Source organism: Mizuhopecten yessoensis, unplaced genomic scaffold, assembly GCF_002113885.1.
Source record: "Mizuhopecten yessoensis strain PY_sf001 unplaced genomic scaffold, ASM211388v2 scaffold8131, whole genome shotgun sequence".
NCBI lineage: Eukaryota > Metazoa > Mollusca > Bivalvia > Pectinida > Pectinidae > Mizuhopecten > Mizuhopecten yessoensis.
The window spans coordinates 507,691-535,675 of NW_018407394.1; the positions used below are offsets into that span (position 1 = coordinate 507,691).

The following is a 27,985-nucleotide window of genomic DNA, read 5'->3' on the forward strand; positions in this document are numbered from 1 at the left end:
GTTTTCAAACAACCAAGATGTCTGCAGACGAAGACACTGAGCTTCGAGACCTCGTAGCTCAAACGTTAGAAACTAACGGCGTTCTCGGTAAAATAAGGGTATGTATTCGATGGGGAACATTTTGACACCTTCTCTAGTTAATGACATTCGACACCATCATGCATGCTTCTTATTTTTTTCCATTATCGTCGCTGACAAGTGCCCTGACGGAAAAAGACGCTTGCAAGTTGCATGCACTGACAAGCTTCCACGCGGTCTGCTTTAGATCGGTTGACCACGATAGACTCCACATATCATTCAGATCTATGGGCTTTTGTCACATAGTCCAAAATACGTTTTGCATACAAAAAGTAATAATGAAAGTCAGGGCAATTAAGAATGTTATTAGAAAATAAAGATTATGGAAGAGTACACAACTTATCACAAGATTGAGACTTTGATTCAGTCTTAGCCATGGAATGGCACATTGCCAAGAATGTGTTGAAGAATTCAGATAATTTATATATGATTGTTTGACGTATGAATGAGATCTAAATGTCACATTTACGCTTCATGTCACTGCTAAATGTGTGAATATGCTTTATCAATGTATGTACATATTGTAAAACAAAATGTAGCTGTCATCCTGTACAACAAATAACATGCTAGACAAGTCTTCTTACAATGTGACAAGTGTTACTAGTTTTGTCATGTATTCACTTTTGCTTCATAATGAAAGCACATATTATTGCTGCTTTTGTTGTCATTGTTTCTTCCATCTATCCTCAAACAGTTTCAAAATATGGAAAACACTTAAAACCCATTACTATACCAGTTAATTTGTAATTGTTTGATTTCCTGTTGTTGCATTCTTAATTACCTGTTAATTACCACCATCGAGAAAAGAGATAACCTAGGTGTGCAATGTGCTGCTAGCTATATATATATATAGCCATACACATAGCTGTGAAAGTACCAATCCAACTTGATTGTTTCATATCTGATTTTATTGTTTGATTCATATTACAATAATGACTGGCTTTAAAGCTTGAATTCACATACACATATTTACATTTGTTGGGTTTTTGTGTACTCTAAGATGACATCAGTTATAATTGATTAACGTGTTCAGTGTTATTTAATGGGTTATCCTGGATTATCCTTATGCTAAACAGAAGCCAGTAAAGATTTGTTATTGTCTTCCATTTTCAACTATTTAGTACAAAGTAATGTTAATGTTTCTTTCATAAGAAAACTTGCCAAGTCCATATCTGTGTAACTATAAATGGATAATACTCACATCAGTGATGCAGCTATGGTTGTTCTACAAAACACATGATGCAGATTCTAAATTTGATCTACTTTTTATGCGTCTGTGTCTTATTTTAATAATATCCATTTCAAAGTGATTCATGGACAATACCTGCATCAAAGGTTTCTTTTACTGAATGCATAATGCAAATGCTGAATTGTACCTACATTTTATGCTAAAGAATTTTATTGTCCATATATGGGTTTCTATAATTGCTACATAGGCAATTATACTTTGTAGAAATATTTAATGTTGTAAACTTAATATAAATGTTTGCACCATTGCTTTATACATCTGGTTTGAATGATTTCTAAAAGAGTATAGCAATATTAATTATTGTAGTGCTCTGTACAATTCACTATTGAATGGTATGCTATATGTATTTTGGGAAACTAATCCTGACCTGTCTATGGAGAGGGAATATCGAGGACAGTATTTATACGCCCGTCAAATTTGAAAGAAGTGTTATTGCATGGCGTTGTCCGTCCGGCGTAAACTTTTGTTGATCCGGCAATCTCATCCTACATTTTTTGACCGATCTCTTTGAAACATGGTATACATTATAATCATGATATGAAGTTGTGTCTACCTTAAAAGAATTTTGATTCAACATTTTTTCCAAAAGTTATTGCCCTTTTTTTATTTCAGTATTTGATTTTTGTCCGGCAATCTCTTCCTACATTTTTTGACCGATCTCTTTGAAACTTGGTATACATTATAATCATGATATGAAGTTGTGTCTCCCTTAAAAGAATTTTGATTCAACAATTTTTCCAAAAGTTATTGCCCTTTGTTTTTTTTAGTATTTGATTTTTGTCCGGCAATCTCCTCCTACATTTTTTGACCGATCCCTTTGAAACTTGGTATACATTATAATCATGATATGAAGTTGTGTCTCCCTTAAAAGAATTTTGATTCAACAATTTTTCCAAAAGTTATTGCCCTTTGTTTTTTTTAGTATTTGATTTTTGTCCGGCAATCTCCTCCTACATTTTTTGACCGATCCCTTTGAAACTTGGTATACATTATAATCATGATATGAAGTTGTGTCTCCCTTAAAAGAATTTTGATTCAACAATTTTTCCAAAAGTTATTGCCCTTTGTTTATTTCAGTATTTGATTTTTGTCCGGCAATCTCCTCCTACATTTTTTGACCGATCTCTTTGAAACTTGGTATACATTATAATCATGATATAAAGTTGGGTCTCCCTTAGAAGAAATTTGATTCAACATTCGTTTTACAAGTTATTGCCCTTTGTTTATTTCAGTATTTGATTTTTGTCCGGCAATCTCCTCCTACATTTTTTGACCGATCTCTTTGAAACTTGGTATACATTATAATCATGATATAAAGTTGGGTCTCCCTTAGAAGAAATTTGATTCAACATTCGTTTTACAAGTTATTGCCCTTTGTTTATTTCAGTATTTGATTTTTGTCCGGCAATCTCCTCCTACATTTTTCGATTGATCTTTTTGAAACTTAGTATACATTATAATCATGATATGAAGTTGTATCTCCCTTAAAAGAATTTTGATTAAACGATTTTTGCCAAAGTTATTGCCCTTTAGTCATTTCAGTATTTTATTTTTTGTCCACAGATTTTCTCCTACATTTTTTATAGCATGTCAGCTAACCACTCTTACAATGATGCAGATCTTATTTCAATGTAAGAAAGTATATAACACTGTATGGCATTCAACGGGCGTATATTGTTCCGCCCTGCCGTACTCTTGCAATTGTTTCTCCATAAATTAGCTTGTTCAGACTTAATAAAAAGACGTCTGTTTTTCCTGGCAGACAGCTTGTAACAGAACACTGGAAGTTTGGCAGAGGTTCAGATGCACGACGGGAGTCAGTGCTTAATTGTAAACTATACTTATTGTTGCAGTACAAATAGCTTTTTCTATAAAAAACTGATGTTTTATGCAAATACTTTACAATTATGTTTCAGGCACAACTGCGAGCCAGTGTATTTTTGGCATTGGAAGATCAGGAATCTGTACAGGTAAAAGATACTTATGCCACAAGTTAAATGAGTTTTGGAAGTAAAAGTATTAGCTGAACAAAGACAATTTATAAGTAGTTATCAGGATTTTACCAGATCTCTGTTAAAGCCCCCCCCCCCCCCCCCCAAAAAAATAAACAATGTAATATTTTGTGTATTCTGTATTTAATTATGTGTTGATTATTAAACATTAAATATATATTTATTGTCTTTCATTTTCTTTTTCAGAATAAAACACCTTTTTCTAATCCTGATTTGAAGAAGTACTTGAAAACCACCGAAGGTAAGCAAATCTATTCTCTGATAAGAAATGTAAACTACATTACCATAGTAAACACATATTTACTACCTTCGTGATATTTATCTATTTTCAAAAAAAAGTTCCATATATAAGTAATATATGTAAGAAAATAATCAAATCTGTAAAACCTTTATTAATGATGATTAGCACTTTGATTATTCATTGATGAAACACTTGACAGTCACAAATTAAAACTAAGAAATTAAGATACATTGATAGCTGAATTGTCTATCTTAGAATATTACTTTTTTTTTGAAAATAGAAACAATCTGACTGGATAACTTAAACTTAACTGATCATGAACACAATGTTTAATAAAAAAAAAGTGAATCAGAATTGTTACTTAGTATTTTTATTTGTTTTCTATACAATTGCTTTAATAAAAAAAACTTTTAGTAACTCAACAAATTACCAGTACATAATTTAAATTCATTATTATCTTGTTTTAGGTAGAACAGCAGCAGCTCTTGTGAGAGAATTTTTGGAGTTTTTCAACTTAGAATTCACATTAGCGGTTTTTGATCCTGAGGCAGGGATTGTAAGTATGAGGGACCTTTCAGATTTTAATAGGATTTAACTCATTCACCCCTGAAGACACATTTGAAGTCTTCCAATTCAAAGGCTGGAATAGTCCATTATGAATTTTCAGGGGTGAATAAGTTAATAGGAGAGGTAATGGAGGCAGGCATTGGGTGCCTCTATCCATATCTTATAACAATACAATGTACATATCATATTTTTTGTCTCTTTCAGATATCTTTTTGTAACTAGCCAAGTGATTGTATTTAAGCTCTAGGTTCAGATGTTGATGTACTTGCCAACTCTCCATATATAGGAGGGTGACTCCCAATTTTGGACCCTTAAATCAACCTTTTTCAACCAGTGAATTTGCTAAGCTCTTCCTATAATTTAAGATCTTATTATTACATCTGAAAGAAAAACTCAAAATATGTCATTTAGAGGGTTATTTTGTCTCTAGGGGCTATATAAACACATTTTATTGAGGTTTTAATTTTGAGCATGCAGAATAAGGTGGCAAGTATGTATTGAGTTTATGACAATGTACAGTTTCAAGCAAACATTTCAAAGTTTTAACTAGATACCACTAAATATATATTTACTATTTAGGTAGTTTTCTTGACAGTTTGCAAAATTAGTGTTAGGCTAAATGGTGGATGTTGAGCGCAGATATTTTTTTGTGTAATGCAAGTGGTATAAAATTACATTAAATTGCCTTATGTTTTATGTGTATTTCATTTTCTGACCTAGGGTCCAGCTAATGAGAGTCGAGCCAGTTTAGCCAGGGAGTTGAATCTGGTTGACAGTGATGGTCCACCACGAGGGCCTTTGTTTACAGAGGTTGTAAGGCAGGCCCAAGGAGGTCAGGGAAGTCAGAAAGCCAGGACAAAGTCAGCTACAGAGGTGAGTTGGGAATCCCTAGAATAGGTTTATACATCAACTCATTGGTCAGTTATACATCTAGACTATTAAACTGACTTTGAAATTGACAGAAAAAGCTAATATTTACATTTTTTGTGATTTGAAGTGAACAAAACTTAGAGAGCGGGCCCTAGTATTACCGACAGTTGAGTTTGAACTCCAGCTGAGTTAGAACTGAACTCTTTGTATTTCTGAAAGACATCAGCTCAAACTCTTATTTGTTGGTGATGCTTGGTTTTGACAAATTGACATCTATTAAAAACTTTCTGTGAAGGAAAAAAAAGTGTTTTTGATAGAAAAGATTGCATAGTTTTTTCAAAGTTTGGCAGATAATACCAATTATTGCCATACATTGCCTTAATGACATCAATATTTGTTATGAATTTATACAAAACTAAGATCTATATCAGGAAGTGAAATTTCGTTCCAGTGACATATGTTGGTTTTCTCCTACCTGACCGACCCTATATTTTTTGTGCAAACCCTTTAAACATTGTATGGCGTTCCAAGAAAAAAAATGACAATTTGGACAAACCTTGGAAGTTTCTGTTCCAGTTTTCAATACATGTATTAAGGTTTTTGGAAAGATAACTGTATTGATTGACCCAAATGAAAACAAAATGGCAGTTTCCATATATGCTGTATGCGTTCAAAATGGCATTCAGTCAATCCTATCCTCATAAACTTTGCCATTCATCCTTTCTGTATAAATCTAGTATACAAGTAATTACTGAAATAACCATGCTCCCAATCCAGTAGTATCGAAGGTAGGGGGGGGGGGGGTAAAGAATTTTGTCAAATAAGCATATTGTTTGGGCAATGTAGCAGGAAACCAACATAGTTTGTTTTGGCCTAGAAAAAAATATTAGGGGCCTGTTCGTTTATGCGAAACAACCGGTCTGACCGTCTATGAATGTTACATTTTCGGATATAAATCCTGGTGGACCTGCAAATGCCTATGCACGCCTTGCAAGGCTTCGTCAAGGCTCGCCTGAAAGCAGCATCAGATTACTACGTCCGACCTTATTTAATAAACAAACAACTGTGGTCCAACCGGTCCAACCGTTTAAACGAAAACGGCCATGATTTGTAGAATTACAAGTTCTAAAAATGAAAGTTTAGTTTTATTCAGATATTTGTTTAAGTCTTTGCTAACGACATGACTTTTCTTGTCTTTGTGGTACCCAGGAGGGGGATACAGGGGAAGGTGATACAAACATACCCAAGGTATACACCTCCGACACAAGTGTTCTCCCACCTGTATCTAGCATGTACTGCTACATGTAGAGCTGTCATAGCATGCCTATATTCATTTATGTTGGAGTTATTGGGTTGCTTTTGCATGAAAACTGGTATCCAGAAAAAATAAAAAAATAAAAATTGTTCTTTCAAATTACATTTCTTAAATCTTATTATTTATTTTGTTATGAAACATTACTTGTGCTTTTACAATTTTTTTATTCGTTTTGAAAATATTTGTTTTCCTATTTTGTTCAACAATTTAATTTAAATAAAATCACTGCTTTCAAAAATTTCACAGTCCAGAATGTATATATCATTTCAGTATTTAACTGTTAAGGTCTATTAGAACTGTTGAAATGTTTTAGACTGAAGTATAATTTAACCTGGTAGTTCATTGTAGATTATACTGTATAAACTCAGTAAATGTCTTGCAATTTGGGATCCAGGTCTAATTTCAGTGTAGATCCAGTATAACTTCTGTGTAGATTCAGTATAACTTCAGTGTAGATCCAGTATAACTTCAGTGTAACTCCAGTATAACTTCAGTGTAGATCCAGTATAACTTCAGTGTAGATCCAGTATAACTTCAGTATAACTCCAGTATAACTTCAGTGTAGCTCCAGTATAACTTCAGTGTAGATCCAGGTTTAATTTCAGTGTAGATCCAGTATAACTTCAGTGTAACTCGAGTATAACTTCAGTGTAATAACTTCAGTGTAGCTCCAGTATAACTTCAGTGTAGATCCGGGTATAATTTCAGTGTAGATCCAGTATAACTTCAGTGTAGATCCAGTATAACTTCAGTGTAACTCCAGTATAACTTCAGTGTAGATCTAGTATAACTTCAGTGTAGATCCAGGTATAATTTCAGTGTAGATCCAGTATAACTTCAGTGTAACTCCAGTATAACTTCAGTGTAGATCTAGTATAACTTCAGTGAAGATCCAGTATAACTTCAGTGTAACTCCAGTATAACTTCAGTGTAGCTCCAGTATAACTTCAGTGTAACTCGAGTATAACTTCAGTGTAATAACTTCAGTGTAATAACTTCAGTGTAGCTCCAGTATAAGTTCAGTGTAGATCCGGGTATAACTTCAGTGTAGATCCAGGTATAACTTCAGTGTAGCTCCAGTATAACTTCAATATAGATCCAGTATAACTTCAGTGAAGATCCAGTATAACTTCAGTGTAGATCCAGGTATAATTTCAGTGTAGCTCCAGTATAACTTCAGTGTAGATCCAGGTATAATTTCAGTGTAGCTCCAGTATAACTTCAGTGTAGATCCAGCTATAACTTCAGTGTAGCTCCAGTATAACTGCAGTGTAGATCCAGTATAACTTCGGTGTAGCTCCAGTTTAACATCGGTTTAGATCAATTTTCAGTAAAGATTCAGTGTAACATCAGTGAAGAACCAGTGTAATGTAGATTAAGTAGGAATACCCAGTAGATTAAGTTTGCTGTAGATCCCATTAGTGTAACCTAAGTTAGAATACAGTGTAGTTTTAATGTAGTATAACTTCGCTGTAGATCAGGAGTAACAGTGTAATTTCAGTGTAGATCCAACATTAGTGTAGTATTGACCACTGTAACTGTAGTGAAAAATTTCTATCTAGCATAGGTACAACTTCTGTATAGAATCTGTATAGCTTTGTAAACAGAAGTAGTATCTCCTCCCATCTGTGAATGTCTGTACCTGTGTATATGTACAAGTATTCTCATATACTTTTATCTAATGTTTTTTGTTTGTGTCCATCTGTTGTTTCTTGTCTTCAGTTTTCTTTTTCCTTTTTTTTAACTTCATGTTGATCAAAAATCCAAGGTAGCATCTGATCAGCTAAGACAGATTAAAGCTCTTAAATGAATGCCTTTGCCATTTAGATTTCTTGATTATTTCCTACAGTTTCAGATCTGTACCCTAGTTTCTTACCCTTAAGTTCAAGGTTATGATAAACGTAAGAGTCATAGCATTGTTACACTTTTCCAGACCATAACTACTGATTTCTTTCATATTTTCTAAAAATGTTCAATATATATGTGCGCTATGAAAAGAGAAAATCATCACATGTCACTCTTGAATTCATATCTGAAAGGTCAAGGTCACAGCAAGGGGTCAAATGCCAAAACATTGTAGTGTACCCTAATTTCTGATTGTTTTACTTTTCTTATAAAGTTTATGAAAGAGACTACCATCCTGTTCAGATGTAGTGTTACCTGATAAGTTTATGTCCTTGTCAAGTCATCACAAGTGGTGGGGATTATCGTTTATTATTACTGACACAATGCTTTGTGTCGGGTTTATTCAAAATCTATGTATATGTTTGAAATCAATGTTAGATGGCCTCTAATTGGTAGATTTATTTTTGAATGCAAATATATTTTTTGGGTATTATATAAATACTGCTGTAGTATTCAGTGGGTATTTCATGTTTCAGCTTATTCATTTCACTGCAAACAGAAAAAAATAAGATGCACAGCGAAAAATAACCAAATGCTATAGAAAACGAAGTAGTGCCCAGGTCACCATATTGTATATCCGGATCTGTATATCTGGTGTGAGGAACGCTACACGCCTATAACAGTGTATACCTGCTTACAGCTTCCTGAATCTATACACTAAAACCATTGCTACTGCAGATGCTTTGTGGGTACTGTTTATATCAGTATGTTGGTATAGTGCTAAAATGTTTTAATGTATTTATACCCCCGCAACGAAGTTAGGGGGGTATACTGGAATCATCCTGTCTGGATGTCTGTCTGTCGCCCACAGTAACTTGTCTGGAAAACTCCTCCTTAACTAACACGTGGATTTCAGTGAAACTTTGCATGAATGATTGGTATCTTATGTAGTTGTTTACCGGCTTTTTAATTTGGGATTTCGACCCTTTTTGATAGAGTTATGCCCCTTTGTGCGAAATACTTGTCCGCGCAACTCCTCCTTAATTAACAGGTGGATTTCATTGTTACTTTGCATGAATGATCAGTATCTTATGTAGTTGTGCACCAGCATTGTAATTTGGGATTTCAACCCTTTTTGGTGGAGTTATGCCCCATTGTGCAAAATACTTGTTAAATCTGACCCTTTTTTACGGAGAAGTGTTTTGACATAGGGAGGGAGTACAGGAAGTATGTCAGTGACATATATACTTACATAATTACTTGGGAAGACTATGTATTGCTTTGCAATGCTTTGCCTTAGTTAGCCAATAAGCTTACAGTTCTGGTTTACATAGGAGCGAGGGTTATAGTTAGCCTTTGGCTTACAGTACTAGATGGGGGCAGTTGTATTAATGTAGGTAATATGTGGATATGTCATACAATGTACATAAAACAGGCTTTACCACGTAAAGGTGCCAAATTCATTGCTTTCATATATATTCATGTATAACATCAAATTTTCTGATATATAGATTTAAAAGTTTTTCTTCTTGCTTTGTTAGATACATCTTTATCCGCAAAAAAAGTATGTCAATAATTTCCTAATTTAGATCCTAGGTCTGTTTCTTGCAGTACACAAAACATCCCTGACTATGCATTAATTCCTTGAGTCTTAACAACTTAAGAAGTAGTACTGATTCAATCAAGTAATGTGGTCTATTGGCAGTTAATAACAACAATTTTATAATATTATTTTTTTAATAGTTGCACAAATTTTAAGCAATAATGGTTGAATATGTTAATAAACTGTTAAAAAGTGTCTTGTAGAGCAATTATACACTGATTCCCTGTATACAAAATTGTTGGCTTTGTGATTTTTATTTTTATTTTCAAAATAATACATGTAATAATAACTTTTTCTTTTTCAGGAATTAACAAAGAAACAGTTAGTAGATGCACAGAGTAAATTTGATTACTATGACAAGGTAGGTTGCAATTATAAATACCTTGATATAATGACACTTTGGACTCCACATATTGATGTATAACTTTTATTTTACAGTTATGCTCTTTATAGAAATTTGTGACATATTTAATTCCAGTCTTGTGCTCAAGATCAATTATCAATTTATATTCAAGACAGAAAGTAATTTATGAAAGTTCTAATTAAATTTTCAATCACAAGATCTTTCCAAGCTTACAAGAAAATTACTTGAGAACAGAATTTTAGTACAGTAATAGAAACAGTTTATGATTTCTGTGGTATATGTACCTTATCCTGAGTTTGTAATTTCTCTTAAGCCAAATTTGATTAATTTTCGTGTTCTTCTGAAAATAAGTCATGTAATTTTATACTGTATACCACTACAATTTTAATGTTAGTTTGCAGGTAAAAATTGTTTTGAGTTATAAAAGGTTCTTATAGTTAATTCTAATATTGTTGTTTGTATAAAATACATATATTTTCTGCTTTATTTTCAGGATAGAAATGGAGAGATTGATAAAGATGAACTAAGAGAACTGTTCATGGATATGTTTCCAAATTTTAATAGGTACGTATACCAAGGTACAAAAATCTGCTCTTCATAACATGTAATAATGCTATACTATATTCCACAAGTCTCCTAATTTAGAAGAAAACTTCCAAATTTTAGCCTCCATGTGTGACTTAGGAAATCAACAGTTTTAACATGTTCAATGTATAAAAAAGCTTGAAGCATGATGTTTCACAATGTTTTTTGTCAAACAAGTCTATATGAAAAATGTTCAGATTTTTCCACATGTTATCTCAAATTGAAATTGAAAGGTTGGCAAGTATAAATCATACAGAGGACACAATAAATTATTATTGTAACTTAATTAAGAATAACACAACTAAATCTTCAGGTATTCCTTTTAAGACTTTTCTTGTCATAAATAGATCTGGGTGTTCATGTTTAGGGAAATATCCTGTACAACTGATTCATTTCCAATTAGTATCTAACGCATTCAGTTTCGCTTACTTCATTCATGTTAAATTTTCTATAGTGTTTTGCTACAGTCACAGAAGGAATGGTGTGTTTTGTATCTTCAGGAACATGCTGGATCGGTATGTCAACGACGAGTTACGTGCGGCAGATCGTGACTTCAGCAGCAGTAAGTGAAACAGAAGTTATTGTATAAATATTTATATGCTTTATATGGAAAGTATTGAAACTGTGTTAATTTAGATATGAGTTTTACTTAATTTGTGCTAGACATTCTCAAGGATTTACCCATTAATTAAAGATGATTATGGTGAGGTTTATCCATTTCATTCCATTTCCCTTCTAAATTTGATATTGTTTTCACCATTTGAAAGGGGGCATTGAGGGAAATAACTTTCTTTAAAAAAAATCAAAAAAATCTTCAATTTATCAGTATTTGAAAAATGTTGTCCCTTATACAAATGCTGTGCTCCATTAGTTGTGACCTTTGGAAATTATGTACATACCTCTGACATGAAAGTTTACTAGAAAAGAGATGGAAAGATCTCACTGACTGGACCTGACATCTTATTATCTTAACAACAACACTATTGAAAAATTCTTTTCCCAAAAGATCCTGTACAGTATGAAAAGTTCACTTGTACAGGCTATGATTTCTGCCAATTGAAGATGAAGACAATCCAGCCAATGTGTGTTGGGGAAAATGTATGAATTGTTAGTAAGATGTTGTGCTTGTTTGTCTAGGGTACCTGTCACTCATGCCAAAAGGTAAAATATGTCTGTGGTATGCTTATTGGCATGTAAACAATGGTACATATTTAAGTTGCATCTTGAGTGAGGCTACCAAATCTCTAACTGAAAAGAGCACTTGCTGCATGAATTTCCTGTAACAGATCTTGTCCGAGGTAAAGATAAAACTGAAGACAATGTTTTGATACTTCAGTACATTGATTAGCTGAATGTCAAATGCAGTTACCAGTTAAGCCTAGTTGTGTTGGCTTTGTTGAGAACTATAAAATAAACTGGATACTTGTTCTGAGTTCAACTACATCACAATAAACTATCATGGGACCAAAATCAACTTTAAACATAAACCGAGACTATTTAAAACTTGTGGATTGATAGTTACAAAGTTTGACTGCATATTGTAAAGGAAATTAATGTACATAATTATGCCCATGTCACATTTAATGTCTTTTCTGTCAGTCCGACAGTCCATACAACAGTCTTTGTTAGGTTTTGTGTTCAGCTCAGTGTTTGTGTCTGCAATCCAACTTTGTATGCAGATGCTGTATATATCTTCATGACTACTACAGCATTATGTAACATGTAGGTCACTGTGACCTGTATTATCTGCTTTATAGACTTAAGTAAAACTTAGCATTTGGCTTCATTTCTATCAAAAGTCAAAACAGGAATGGGGGTACATATGTATATATATAGTGTTTTACAAACATCTAGTTTTGTTAATGTGTGTGGCATGGTGCACATGTCATAAAAATTTAAAAACCGATTTCTGGAAACTTCTGTTGATGTTGTTCAGTATCCAAATAACTTATAAAACATATTGCATGCTGGGACTTTTGATCAACTATAATGCAAATAATAAAACATATTGCATGCTGGGACTTTTGATCAACTATAATGCAAATAACATGAACTGTTACACTTGCTGAAACAGTTCTCAAGTTTTGTAAAATGGTTACTCCATAATGTAAGTAAAGAATTGAAAGTTAACACCATTGGCTTAAACATATCCCTCCTGTGTGATAAACATTAGTGTGCAAATGTAGCTTGACATTTTACCTCCGCAGTTTCTAAGCACGTGAAATGAATGACATCCCCTTCACTGTCCAATTAATACAGACATTAAAAGACATGTTATGTGCTTTACTCCATTCTGTCCTTATCTGCACACCTTGTAGATATTTATACTGGTCAAGGTACAAGTTAGACTGAATTTATTTGGTAGAAATTATTTGTAAAAATATCATGTTAAAAGTCTGGCATGTACTGAGTATGTTTGTTGCCTGTTAGATAGCAATGTGGTAGCCTGGATAACTGATATTGTGTGGTACTGTAGAATAAGAAAGGAGATGTTCTTTCATATACATGTATACATTTATGTATGTGGGTAAGGAAGTTGTGATCTCAGGTACAGATTCATATTAAATCCTTTAATTAAGACTCGGACAGACTAAACATCAAGTCTTTCAAAGTCTGTTAGTCCATGTGGAGTCGTTTGTTCGTCCCAGAAAGATGTAAGTCTTTTGCCCGTCCTGGAAAGATATGTCTTTTGCAACAGCAGGAAACTCTATACTTTTACTTTGCCCAGCATGCTGTTAGTCCGGGTACCCATTTCCACAGCTAGGTAGACTGGGTTAAGTGTCTTGTTCAAGGACACAACAGTAGTAGTATATCAACCTATGACCTCAATCAGTCAGTAGTCCTGTGCAGTGTTTCCGGTATTACTCCAATTATAACCTACCCTTGTGGATTTTACTTTCATTTACTTAATACACTGTAATGCATATATGACAACCTGTATTTGTGCATGTTACCGATACCAACATATATCCTGTGGAGAACAGCACTGAGGAAATATTTCTGTCTGGTATCAAATATGGGTTTTTAGATTTTTGAAATCATGTGATTACAGAAAAATGTTGCCATACTAACAGTTATACATATACCGGTATGACCTCAACGAGGAAAAGCACAACATGTACAGCAGTAATGAATAAAGAGTTTTTCATGTTTGTTTACATTTTTTCCCAAATATAAAAAAAAAATGCCAGAATACTGGATAAGAATAGTATTTCAATAATATGTACATCAAGGTGTGTGAGCGGAAAAAAACATGCACTCAAAAAAATCTTGTATTATCATAGTGCCTTGCTGGGCATTGGTTCAGAGTATGATAGAAGGGACTTGGCAAGTAACATCTCGGACATCAAATAAAAAAAAACTTATTCTTGAAAGTATTCAACATCACTATATAACACTGTTCTTTTTGGTACATGAATCAATTGAAGAACTCTACTTTCTATTTACAGGTATCAATTTTGATGAGTTTGAGGAGATGTACAAACGCCTGTTCATCTTGTGTAGAACAGTGGTTGCTGGTGATGTAGCAGATATTGTTCCACAGCCGCGGGCACGCTCACCTCACAGTAGGGTAAGAGCTGTACCATTCATGTAAAATATTGAATTATTGTGAATAACTCATATTGACAGGTATTGAAGTTGAAGAAAATTGCTTCTTTTGGGATATATCCGAGTCCAGATTGACCACCGGAATCCATTATTGCTGACAGTTTCAGAAAGATATTAGCAAAAACTGAATTCCAGATATTAGATAGTTATTGTATCATCAGTCATCATGAATGTTAGAAGCAATATGAATACACCATCCTAAAAATTGGAACATACCCTACATGTTTGTGAAATTCATCTGGTGCTTGTTTATGGGATGTGTAGCTGTAATTTTTATTGTCTTTTTCTTCTTTTTGCTTTTAGGGAAGTTTATCTGAAGGGAAAAGTTTTGTGGATTCAAAAAACCAAAAGAATTTGTTAAGTGGTAGGAGCGATGACTTACGAAACGGTCCAAACAAGCACTCCGTTGAAGCAGATTTGATGGGGGGTAGTGATATTGAAGAGGATCCATTTTTCGATGATCCGATGCAGGGTTCCGCTGGTTTAAAGATGTATGGGGGGTAAGTGTTTAAACAAGGACTTCACTTGGTTTGGAGGTTTTTGATTTTGTTTTGCTTTCTGCTTAGGGAAGGACGTGTGAAATCTTTTAGTTCGTCATAGAGTAGGCGACACTTAATTTGGCTTGTGCTGTATACTTGGATAAACTTATTATTTTTTGTACAGTAATAGATTTAAAGTTTTATCTGCAGGGTCATATATGTAGAATAGATATAAAGATTTTGTATTATAGGTTTCAGTATTCTTTTGCTTACCTGATATAGGAATAATGTTTAATTGTGGCAAGAACTTTATCTCCTGCATTAGAAAGTATAATGCAAGATTGAATTCCAATCAAAAATGAAAAGGAGATTGTCATTTCTGTTTAATTCAAGCCTACAACCAGGGCTCAAATGGGTGATTCTTTTAGTCGACATGGCAGCCAGAATTAAGCATTGGCATTCAAAAGTTGTTTCATAAGTCACCTGGTTGGCCACCAGAAAAAAAAATTCAGACATCAAGTAAAAATCCAGAAAAAGTTTCCCGCCTCTGACTCTTATTTTAATAATACACTAATGTCACCAAAATGATTGATTTGATCACATCTTGCACAAAGAGCCACTCAGAACACCTCTGGGTGCTGATCACAATCTTCTCACAAAATAGCAAACAAGTTTCAAATGTTGGGACAGATATACAAGCAGTCGAGGAAGTAGAAATGAAACCTCCAGTGCAATAAAAATGGATAGGAACCTAATTTGGGACTGTGCTAATACATTTTCTGATTGGGCCTAGATTTTTTGGAGTGATATACTGAAGAGGCTACAAAACGGGGGAAAAAAAGCCACTTTGAGCCCTGGGTTCCTGATTTTGACAGAGAGAAATATCTTCAGTTCATGTATAGATTGATCAGTATGTACAATCAGTATGATTGGTTAAACAAGAACACGACAAGTACTTAATGAAAACACTTAGACAGATCTGAACTATATACATCGGTAAGTTAGTATTGAACAGAAAGAACTTTCCATATAAGGCAATTTTATTTTAAAAAGATGTCCCCACCCCCTGCTTTGCCTTCGTCAATTTAATCTAAATTTAAGTTGAAACATATTCCCTTTTCTGTTTTAAATGTACTTGAGATTATCAGTACTGTATTGACAAGTATAGTTTAATATTGTTTTCCATAATTTTAGTTTTGTTTGTACTTTCATATTATTTTGTTATATGTTATGTATTGTTACAGTGTAAAATTATTTATAGATTGTTTTTTAATTTCAATTATTTACGTTTTTCAGCCTAAGGATTGTTGTTGATTAGTTTGCATGACACATATTTATATCTAGTTCACCTAATATTCACTGAAAAATGATGAATTCTCTGTCTTGCTCCTTTTCTTTTCCTGACAATCTGCAATAGCTTGTTCAGAAATAAATATCCAGTATAATATTGAAAAAATCAGTAAGGGCAGAGAAAATCAAGCTGAAGGACAAATACCTCAAGTAATTAAAGCATGTGATAATTTGTTTATGCTTGTTATGCTCCGCTTTTTAACCTGTCACTGGATGATTGCTCTGATTAATGATGCTTAAATTAACCTGAATGTGTTTTAGTTGTGCAATTGTATTGTGAAAATGTCTAAGGTATGTTCATACTTGTTGAATTGTCTCCCCTGTCTCCCTTCCTTTCCCACGAAATTTGACCTCTGTCACAGATCCATATAGAGGAATATAGCTTTTCTTCCCATCGTTATCCCTTACTTCCAGTACCAATAGTCCAAAAACAAGTTTTTTTTTGTTTTTTTTCTGCTGTACACAAGTTTAAGATAAGGCATAAATATTTCATAATAATTTATGTACAAGTATTGAAATAAAGAACAAATATCGTCAGCATCAAAGAAAGGGCAATCTTGAAATTTTCAGCTTTGTTTTTTCTATAGTTAGTATTTGTGAAATGCTGAACTTATATTTAAATTTCATAAATCAAATCTGTATGAAATGATTGAGTTGTGGATGAAATAGCAGAAATAAATTTCCTTTTTTTTTGTACAATTTAAAGTCCAATTTTTCAGTTGTTTTCTTCGAATAAAACCTTAATGTAGTCAACATGTATTACTATATTCATACTTTTTTAAAGACAAATTTTGGAGAAATGTTTTTTTCTTTCCATTTTCAATATTTACTGAAATGAATCAACATTAAGACAAAGCAATGCGTGTATATTCTTATCCAAAATGATGATAAATGTGACATGTTGCAACAAGCAAATGTTAACAGCCTCTGTTATTATTTACAAGTCAACATCTGTGACATATCCCTGTTTGATCCTTCAAACGATTATCACATTTAATTATATACTATAGATATAACATTTACCAGCATCCACCTTATATACAAATATATACCTCAGGATATGTATAAATATATACAGCATATAATACTTAATTACAAACCACCTTGTGTAGCAGCCTTGCCTATGTACAATGTAGATATAGTATATCTTTACAAGGGAGTGAATGCACCTTGTACCCTTAATGACCTTGCTGGTTAGCACAACAATCACGAAAATAGAAATAGAAACTACCTAGCTGTGTATTCCTATACCCAACCCCTCACACTGTATCAAAGCTCACATGTACATATATGTACGTTACACACTGGTGATTAAGTTTATTTGGGTTCGCCCTGTCAGTATTAAGGATGAGCCACAACCTCAGAGGCAGGAGTTGAAGCCACGGCCGTCCCAAATCCCCGTGTACTCGTCACTCAGGAGGTGGGCTATTGTTTGAGTGTTGGACAGTGCTTGATATTTGTCCTAAACTGACCTTTGAGTGTCTTGGATTTGGCGTGATTTTGTACTAAAATGATTGGTTTATATGTGGTTATATGTGTTGCTCTTGAGTGTATTTTTAGGACTTTGTTTCAAATTGTTTTAATTCACTGTGCGATTTCTCTGTAGTGATCACTTTTGTTTTACAGACGTCTTGGCACCATGTTCATACCTTCTAATGAACTAATACATTTTTCTTTCATTTCTGATATAAAATTTAAATTTCGTAGAACTATTTGGAATTATGGTCTACTACTTATGTGCACATGTTAATTATATAACGTGGTCTGGATAGAAAAAGTAATTCTAAATTTTTTAAGATTTTTTGTTCACAGTGTAATGTGGTTTCTTGTTATAATTAGTTTTAATCAGTTAGATTTCACTTTGTTGTCATTGAATTCAAAATAATGGTTAAGAAAAGTACTGTATAGATTCAGTAACCTTATCTTGATAACAAAATCTAGAAAATCATGAACACATTCCCAGAAAAATCTGCCAAGTATTAATTATATTCTGATAGACAACCCAACTCACCGTTGTGTTATTTTTTATGCAGCGATTTTATAACATACAATTTAGTGACGATTTCAATGACAATGAAACCTTGATGCACTTTGACCTGATCATCCAAAGAAAGCTATTGCCAACAGTCGGTCGTCTGTCCCATAATTATGACCTGATTACCCAGGTACTATGGGAACAATTAAATAATCAATGACTTACATAAATAGATAAAAGAAGAAGAAGTATTATTTCAGTGAAGGCAATAAATGGTACAGAGGAGCTATACCTAAATATAGGGGTTATCCACACTGGTTTACCTGCCCTCATTTTGAAGAATGTCATCTCACACACCTGTAAATAAAGAAGTTAAAAAAAAATCTACCTATTTGAATATTTTTATATGGGGGCCGCCATTTTGTATTGAATTCGGAAACAAAAATTGATCAAAACTTACAACAAATTACAAACTCCCCCAGACAAAAACAGTTTTTTTTTTTATACATTTCACACCCATATATGTAGTTCAACCCACACATAAAACTTTCGAAACTGCTGCCACATTAATATCCAACCAGCAGGCCCCGAGGCATTCACCTTCCTATCAAATCTTCTGCCCAAAAGGGGAAAAACCCACTATCTATTTTTGATTTGGTTCCGTGGTCCCTATAGGCTAGGATTTCAAAATTGCACAAACAAAGTGCCTTACCCTCAGGGGCCATAGGTTTTATTTTTTGTTAAGTTATAAGAACTTTCCCAGTAAGCACAAAAATTGATAATTCTGTCTTTCATATATGGAGTCAGAATACATGTAAATTAGTTCACCGATTTGATAAGGATAAAAAGCTGTGTTGAAAAAAATCTTAATGAAAAAATATATACGCATGTGAGTGTTTAGGACCTGTAGCCTATATAGTTTGTTAATTATATTCACAATTTTTCAATTTATATTTTGCTATATTCCGCTTCATGTTTAATATCCCCAATTTTGCATATTTATTTATTTCTGTTATTAAAACAATATCTTTTCAATAATTGCCATGTATATTTAATTTTATGATATATCAAGTTCCAACAACTAATAATATAGCAGTTTTCTTCAGTATATTTAACCTGAGACAATGTTTTTATAGCCTGTTTCAGTTTTGTTCTTCACTATTTTAACACTTTCGCCATCATTTTTGCAAAATCTCAAAGTTCAATACTAAAAGCATGAGTACATTTTTCTATCACAATTTATTAAAACATGGATTGATATCGTGTTAAATGACTATTATATAACTCATTTATCTGTGAAATTAATTAAAATATTTTAATTGTTGCAGTGATGAACGAGGTAAATCTTTGAACGGAAGCTCACTGAGGTCTCCGCCTCCCAACCAGACGAGCCCTGGAGGGGGTCTATCCTCACTACAGGGTCTTCCCATGCTGAACCAACAGAAACCACGCAAACAACGTAAGACTTTTTAAAATTTCATCATAGAAGTGGAATCTACTAACAAAACATGATGGTTCTCTATTGAAATTTCAAGTGAATATATCAAATTTACCAATAAACAGTAATAAAAATAAATTATCAGCAGCTCCCGGATTTATTAAGACTTTCTGTACTTCATGTCGAGAACCATCACCAAATTTTGTGTATTTTAGAATTTTGTCTACATCATTATTGGTCTGTGACATGGCTCAGACTTATAAAAATCATGGCACAACTTCTATTTCCTCTGGCACTTATTGTGTATTGATATTGTATTTCCTCAAGAGAAAAGTTTAGTGTATAACAGAATTTTGTGTACAAGGCTTTACTCCAAGTTTATTTGGCCATTTCTTGATTGATTGGAAACACCTTCGTGGAACAAAAAATGGGAACATAGGAAAGGTTTAAAAATGTACTTTTCAAAAACCCTATATTCATCTACATCTTGTAAGTTGGTTCTTAAAAAGTCTTGCAAAAAATTAAATCATTTGAAATATTTATGTAAAATTAAAATGATATGAAATGTATATATGTCAAACCTGAAAACAAGAAAATGAAACAAGTTAACGCAAAACATATTCTTGTTTAATTAGTGTGCCACAATTATAAGATTATTAATTTTGAAATGGGGATAAAAATGTGGGGGAAAATTGAGGCAGTCCTTTTCAGTTTCAATTTGTCTCTTTTCTTCTTTTTTTTAAAATTTGAATTTTGTTCTTTTTGAGGAAATACATGGAGTTATGAGACAATAATTCACACTGTTTGTAAATTGAGCACCTCATCTCCATTGCAGAGCAACATGACGGTGATGACAGTCTAAGAAATATGGATCGAGACTTAGCTGGCCTGGGTATTGATGGTGGTGTGTGTTTATCTTAATGATCATATTATAATACATGCAGTTCTTTAAGAAAAAATGGTCGTGAGATCAGTGGTAGATCAATAGCTTCAGGCAATGAAAAATGTTGTTGGGTTATGATAGAATTAAATATTATATATTAAATACTAAATATAAAAAAAATACAATTTGGTACTACTATGCTATAGAATAAAGTTTAGTTTCTCATAATACACTGTGGGGCCGTGGTTAAGGCGTCTGACATTCTGCTATCGCTAGCCCTCCACGACAGGGTTGCAGGTTGGAGGCCTACATGGGGCAGTTGCCAGGTACCGGTCATAGACCGGTGGTTTTTCTCCGGGAACTCCGGCGTCCTCCACCACCCAAGTCTGGCACATCCTTAAATGACCATAGCTGTTAATAGGATGTAAAACACAAACAAACAAACCAAACCAAACATAATGCATTGTACCACAGCACAAGGTATGGAATCGGTAAATGATAATAGCTGAGTTTTTTTCCAGAATGTTACTTGATTGGTTTCACATTTTTCTGATGAAACTTGACATACATGTATATGTTGTCAAACATGTACAGGAGGAAAGTGTCGCATAACACTCTAAAATTTGTACTTCAGAAGTCAAGGTCATAGCATTAGGGGTCAAAGGTGAAATTGTTTTAATAAAACAATTTTATGAACTATCAATCTGATTTCTTTCACATTTTCTTATAAATTTTCATAGAAGTGACTGTCATGATCAGACAGTGTTTTGGTCAAATGTCATTGTTCAAAATGTTAACCTATCACCAGCTTCAGATTTTCTCATAGAACTCGATAGGACATTTGTGCCATGGCTCGAAATTAAACATCCTTGATACTGCAGGGGATATGCTCACTTTTGCTCTCTGCACCTCTAGAATATGTCATAGCAAAATTAAAGGCACTTGGTAAGCTTTTTGATTGGTCTCGGGGTAAAAAAACACTGAACGCTAGTCTGATACCTGTCCTTTGAAGATTACAGAGGAGCGACACCTGTCTTCAAAGTCCAACAATTTTACTGTTACGCTACCTTGAGCTTCTTTTGATGTACATCAAAGAATCAAACTTATGCCATGAACAAGGTGGCCCACACTGACCCTTCATTTATGCTATGACATATCCCAGAGGTGAAGAGAACGTAAGTGAGCGTAACCCCTGGAATATCGAGGATTGACATTGACAGTATTATGGAGCTCTCTGGACTTACATTGAAAAGTTATAATAAGATGGTGGTTTACCCTGGGGAGCCTTGTCTCACTCAGTTTATACATCCCCATTGGCATTGACAAACGCACTGATCGTGCTATTTTGTTGACCTAGGAGGTTAAAGTACCATCATTTCGTAGTGACAGTGTAAGAAGGTAAGTGTACAATGCAGAATTACCAAATAAATTTAAAATTAACTTAAATTCATTAGAGGTAATGAGTGAATTCACTTATTTTGATCCACAAAAGACATTTCTCCACATATTTGACCTTTTTTATTTAAAACAAATACCTAGTGTTGTTTCTTTACTGCAGATGGCGACTTTGACTATGACGATGATGATTTTGTGAGTGAAGGGTAAGTGGAACCTCTACTATTTAACCTTTAGTCAAAAGATCTATTTTGTTGACAGAAGAAGTCAAGTGTGATTTGAGGTGGGGAGTGGGAGACATTTAGGAACAGAGTGATTATATAATCTTCAATATCAGTTGGGGTACTTTTAAAATCAAATGGAATAACAAGCAAGAAAATTAAATTCTTCTCTCTGAAATTGGAAAGATAATGTTCCTTTTAATCTTTATAAATATTGAACCAAATGTGGAAAAAAATCATAGCAACCCAAATATTTTAACGGTTCCCACATATTCAAAAAGATTAAGAATGGTGCTAAGTTGGTGTTGAAGCATTTCAATCTGTCATTTGTGCTTTGTTACGTTGCAGACACAGTGTGAGTACAAAGAGTCCGCGAACAGTCAGCAAGTCGGAACAAAAATCAGTGAACGAGAATGGCAGCATAGCAGAGGAGATTGAGGAGGATATCGATGAAAACTCTATTGATGGTGATGACTTACTCCGGAGTGAAAGGAGTGGGGTAAGTAGATAAAGATGCCTCCTCCAAACCTAGGGATGGGATACAGTGTAGCCAGTGTCCATCTCACAAATTAGGGATCAACTCAAACAACAAGTTCTTTGCTATCACCCTGGTGGACGTGTAACTGTGTTTCATTTTTGTCTCGCCGCCACGAAGTAGCAGAAGCAAGACTTAGGTGCTGCTTTTCCGGCGACGAGTGTCAACATTAAGTTTTTGTGTTTAAGTTAGTTTAACTGAAAGTATAAGTGCTAGACCAACCAAACTTGCACCATAGATGCATCTTAGGTAGTACATCTGATGATCTCAACTCGTGCATCAAATGCTGGATGCGGCCTACCATTCATGGTCCATGGACTTTGTCAGCATCTCCATCAACATTAAGTTTTTGTGTTTAAGCTAGTTTCACTGAAAGTATAAGTGCTAGACCAACCAAACTTAACATGTGCATTGATGGTCAAAGCGGGGCACAGGCAAATGGCTTGTTATTTAGGTGTTTTCTTCTTTAAACTCCCTCTCCCCATGTAAGTCACTTGGTTCTTTCCCTCTGTTCATGCATCAGTTTGTCTATCTGTTTATACATTAACACCATGTCTGAAACAGATCTTGTAAATGGCATAAACTGACCTATGAATCGTCACAGATATGATTCTTTTGACCAGACAGTGTGTCTTGTACCACCATTTAAATTCATACCCTGAAGGTTATGGCAAGGGGTCTCGTCATTTTACACTTACCAATGACAAGTCACCGGTACCTACTCATACAACAATCAGTTCCAGTATCACAGCTGTAGAAGCCCTTGAGCTGAATCTATGATAACATTTATGTAACTGTAGCTTTTTAAGTTCATTTTACTAAGTATGTCGAGTCTATTTAAAAAAACACCAATCATGACATTGGATAGTGATGCACCAAGTTTCATAAGTATGATTATATTATTGTCTCTTTGTTCCAGTTTGATGACCTAACAACAGACAGAACAATATCCCAGCACGATGGCTTTGATTATATAGAGGATGTCCAGTCCCCCTGAATGCTCGAAAGACACACAGAATCGTGGCTTAATCGTGTCCATATATCGACATCTCCCGCGAAAAAACATACATTGCCAAAACGGAGATGGCGATACTACTTTGTTCAGGATTCTATAGAATAGAGAATAGACTAGCCATACTAAAACATTTATATGCAATATACTTCTTCTAGTCTTGTAGCAACAGGCTAGGGTTATGTGTGCACCATTCAGGGGGAGGGAAAGGTTAAGATACACTGATATCATATACAACCTACTCCATACCAGTCAAGTGCTGCCAGTTTGTTACCAAGGTACTGGCACTTTGTGAGCTCATCGTTCACATTACATCAGCTAGAATATGATAATTGAAGGACATATTTTAACATCTTGTTATACGGCCACCATGCCTTTAGGAAAATACAATTGTATTAAAAATTCTTGCGTACTGCCAATATGCAGCCTGGAAAATGTTTAAATATTAAAGATTAGTTTGGAAATGTAACTATTTACGGACACTTGACACACAGCAGAACCTTGTTATACTGCCACCATGCATCCTGAAAAATGTTAGCGTTATATAAAGAAGTGTGTAAAAACTGGTAGGTTAACTTATTCACCCCTGAAGACACATTTGAACTCTTCCAATTCAAAGGCTGGACTAGTTCATTATGAAATTTCAGGGGTGAGTTTGTTAAAGGATGAAACTTTGAAGCAAAATGGTGTAGTTGGTTTAGTGTACATTTTATAGGAAACTGACACCAGCTGTAAAATGAAAGATTTATTAAACCAAAGCCACTTTGAAATTTCTTTTGAGAATATGGTTGTTAAGTTGAAGAATTGGTTATTTGACGGAATTTTCAGGCTTGTAGAATTGTATCTTTTGACTTGAAACTAAGTAATGCTGGTGAATCGGTAATAGGTATAATAAGTACAACAGTATAAAAACTGTCTTGTAATCAAATCCTAAATTAGCAACTTGGTAAAACCTTGGCATATGTATTACGTGCACAGAAAATACAGCATAAGCTTTATATATACAACAGAACAATTGTAAATATTGGCTCAAAAATATATCCATTTTTATCAGACTCACAATTCATACTAGCTACCTTTCCTACTACTGCTCATCATACAATTATGAAATTCTCACCAAAAAATCTGTTTTCTCATAGTTAGTTTTGTTTTTCCATCAACATCATTATCATTGTATAAATTAAAGGCCAGCTCTCTCTTAGCTGGCTCTTGAGGTATAGAGATGACTTTACTTGCTTGTAGGTTGGGGAAGTGTTATACTTACTGTATTGTATTTAAAAAGCATGCTTAAAAAAAAGTTTCCAAAGTTTCTCTTGTGGTTAGAATTGTTTTAAGATATAGCATATCCTATGTTTTATAAATTTGCTTAGAAAAAACCCACAAAAAAACCCATTAAATAAATGTTGACACTTTAACATTTCAAATTACGGGTACATCATTTTCAATCTCATTCATGCATGTCTAGAGTAGCATGAGTGACTCATTATTTATTAACTTCTTGAACTCATTCACCCCTTAAGACACATTTGAACTCTTCCAATTCAAAGGTTGGAATCGTTCATTATGAAATTTCAGGGGTGAATGAGTTAATGGGACTTCAAGACAGATCCATTAACACGGAAAACTGCCATTGTCTTAAATCTACTTCCAAATAAAGTGTATTCAATCTAAGTCACATGTACTATCCTTGGTGACTTCAGTGCATGTAAATATTTGATAGAGGTACAATTTGTGGTTAAGAATATACAAATGTACCCTCGGTAATTATGTCATGATAAACAGTTCAAGCACTGCTCTAACTAACCCTGTTGTTTAAAAGTAAGTCTTTTGATGATAATTAGGGATGGTCTTAAAAATCTAAAGGTTTCCAACAAATTTTGAAACTACAAATTCAAAATGTTTTTGCCGTAACCTACAGATACATAGCATTTTTGTTTTTAAATTTGATCTCAATATGTATTGATATATTGTACGCCTAACATAATAAGTAGGATTTGAAGTCTCTCTCATGCTTGTTGACTTAATGTACTGTATCACTGCTTGAAAAATTCATCTTCATTTGAACGCAGCAATGACTTTTCTCCACAATAAACAGAAAATGTACATCAGCGCTATATGTCTCAATATATAACCTATGCACTTTGTTTTTTCCTAAGCAACGAACTTTATGTTGTGATTTGTGTTTTTGACATGTAGAATTTGTTCCAATATGAATTGTTTTGGAGGTGGGAGAGCAATTTTACGAACTGTTGAAAAATCAATATTAGCTGTGTATTTCATAACTTTTCAAGCTGAGAAAGGTTACTTTCCTCTGTTTGAATATCATTTTCAAATTTTGCTTTTCTAAAATGCTGAGAGTTTCGCTTATATTTTGTACTCCCTAGTAAGTAGACATGGTGATTTTTGATAAACATGGCTGAAACACATCTCCAATATTTCAAATCTTTCATCTCAAACCGATACATGAATGGCATTTCACTCTAATTCACATAAAGCATCAATTATGTCACAAACTATAACATTTTGTATCTGTATATCAAGCAAAATATAAGTACAGATAGTGAAATATAAGTAATCTTCAGTAAATTCCTTATTGCTTCTTGTGTTAATATGTTAAAATGTATTTGCAAATACAAAACTCAAGATTTGACTTGGGTTTACATTGACGGCCATATTCACCCCTTTTTTCATCTTCACTCCAATGAAAACTGAAATTACCTTTATCGCATGCTCTAAATTTTGAATCATGAAATTTCGTCTGTAACTGTCAAATGCAGCAACCAATTTTTGTCTGTCCTTGCCAAACATGTGCAGTTCAATTCTGTGTGCCAGTTAATTGTTTATCTGTATCCATCAAAACACTAGACCAGATCGAGCTTCAATAGCTTCGACACACCAAGGTATATATTACAATGATCTGATATTTTACCCAAAAACAAAATATACCTGTCCTGGAGTTCAAAATAATCATCCCGAGATCATACACAAAAATATTCATATTTATGCAAGTTATTTTCAAAGTTATAAATTTGAAAAATTCACAATTGTTTCAAAGGCTTGTGAAGTTTGATCCTGGTGAATAGATCATTTGTCTGTTTTCTGTTTCCCGTTTTCTGACCACATTTTATCTTTTGTGTTACACTAGTGTGTACGAGTGTAGAGTGTGTATGTTTCACTCACTGTCCAGATGTGCTCTTGTTAATTTTATTTATTGTATTGGTTGTGTGCTCATATTTGTGAACATGACATTTGAATATATCATGTACAGCTTCTCATGGAAACGATGTTATATGAAGACATAGGAAAACTTGTGCATGTTTTCTCATGGTATGTTTTCTCAAGGTATTGATGTTTAAAGTTGATGACACTCATTTAGTATTTACATATACATGTACATATGTTTTATTTAAGTTAGTATGCAATCTCAGTAGGCTGTCTATTTCTTTTCATACTTCAAATAAAGACATTAATACATTTTACAGATAGCCGATTCCTGTATCCAAACTAGGTCCTAATGATCCGTCCATGGAAACAATGGTGCTCGTTATTTGAGCTTTTGTTTATCCACCAACACTAGTTGTTCAATGGTCTACCCAGTATTTTAGAAACATATCCATCTTAATCTGATAAAGAGTTGTACCAGTGGTTTGTAGGAAAAGACGGAACATTAGTTGTGAAGACTACTTTTATTTTGAATCTCAGGAGGCTCTACAAACTAGAATTCTGTTGTAAAATTAATCCAATTGATTGTTATACATAATGCAATGTGTACACTTTGGGGGGGACTTGGCTAAGTTGGAAGTTTTTCATTTGTAACACATCACCCTGATGATAGGGAGATATGCAGGCTAAAAAATCAAATTCTGGGGTATGGTTCTATTGTTCTGATAAAAAGTAGTCGAAATCAATTTTCAGAATGACAGAAGATTGTCATAAAATGAGTATGTTCCCTATTCCTGGATTGACCCATGTACTGTTTTGTAAGTTGGCCTGTATTTTCAGATACATGATTGAATCCATCAAACTTTATGAAGTTGTGTATATGTACCTGGTACCTGGTGTGTGTAGATTCATTTTTCAAAGTCAATTATGTTTAAATTGAGATTTTACGAGCAGTTTTGTTGTATGGTATACCGCAATTGATATCTTGCATCTCCTTTATCCTTTTGTCTTGGTAGGCCTGAACGTTTATTTCAAAAGTGAGAAAGGAATTGCATTTGTATTAACACTTAACATTCATCACAAACATCATTAATTCCAAATTACTTTTGTTCATTGTCTTTTTTTCCTTATTACATAACACATATTTATTGTTATGTAATATGTATACACAGATATATATATATAAACATGTATTTT

At 33.7% G+C, this 27,985-nt stretch overlaps 1 protein-coding gene across 5 annotated transcripts; it reads left to right on the top strand.

The window, feature by feature from the left end:
- LOC110455080 (FGFR1 oncogene partner-like) lies at positions 1–27,985 on the top strand. Of its 5 annotated transcripts, XM_021505008.1 has the most exons (18): positions 1–98; positions 3,244–3,297; positions 3,526–3,580; positions 4,048–4,136; positions 4,868–5,020; positions 6,227–6,265; positions 10,085–10,141; positions 10,638–10,708; positions 11,230–11,291; positions 11,867–11,890; positions 14,179–14,300; positions 14,642–14,838; positions 17,507–17,587; positions 19,471–19,601; positions 20,416–20,484; positions 22,022–22,064; positions 22,428–22,578; positions 23,534–27,985. In XM_021505008.1, the coding sequence occupies exons 1-18, from the start codon at positions 18–20 to the stop codon at positions 23,609–23,611; spliced, it is 1,557 nt and encodes a 518-aa protein (XP_021360683.1). In that variant the 5' UTR covers positions 1–17; the 3' UTR covers positions 23,612–27,985. The 5 variants fall into 5 exon arrangements, with proteins under 5 accessions (XP_021360683.1, XP_021360688.1, XP_021360684.1 ...); XM_021505013.1 differs by lacking the exon at positions 17,507–17,587; XM_021505009.1 differs by lacking the exon at positions 11,867–11,890.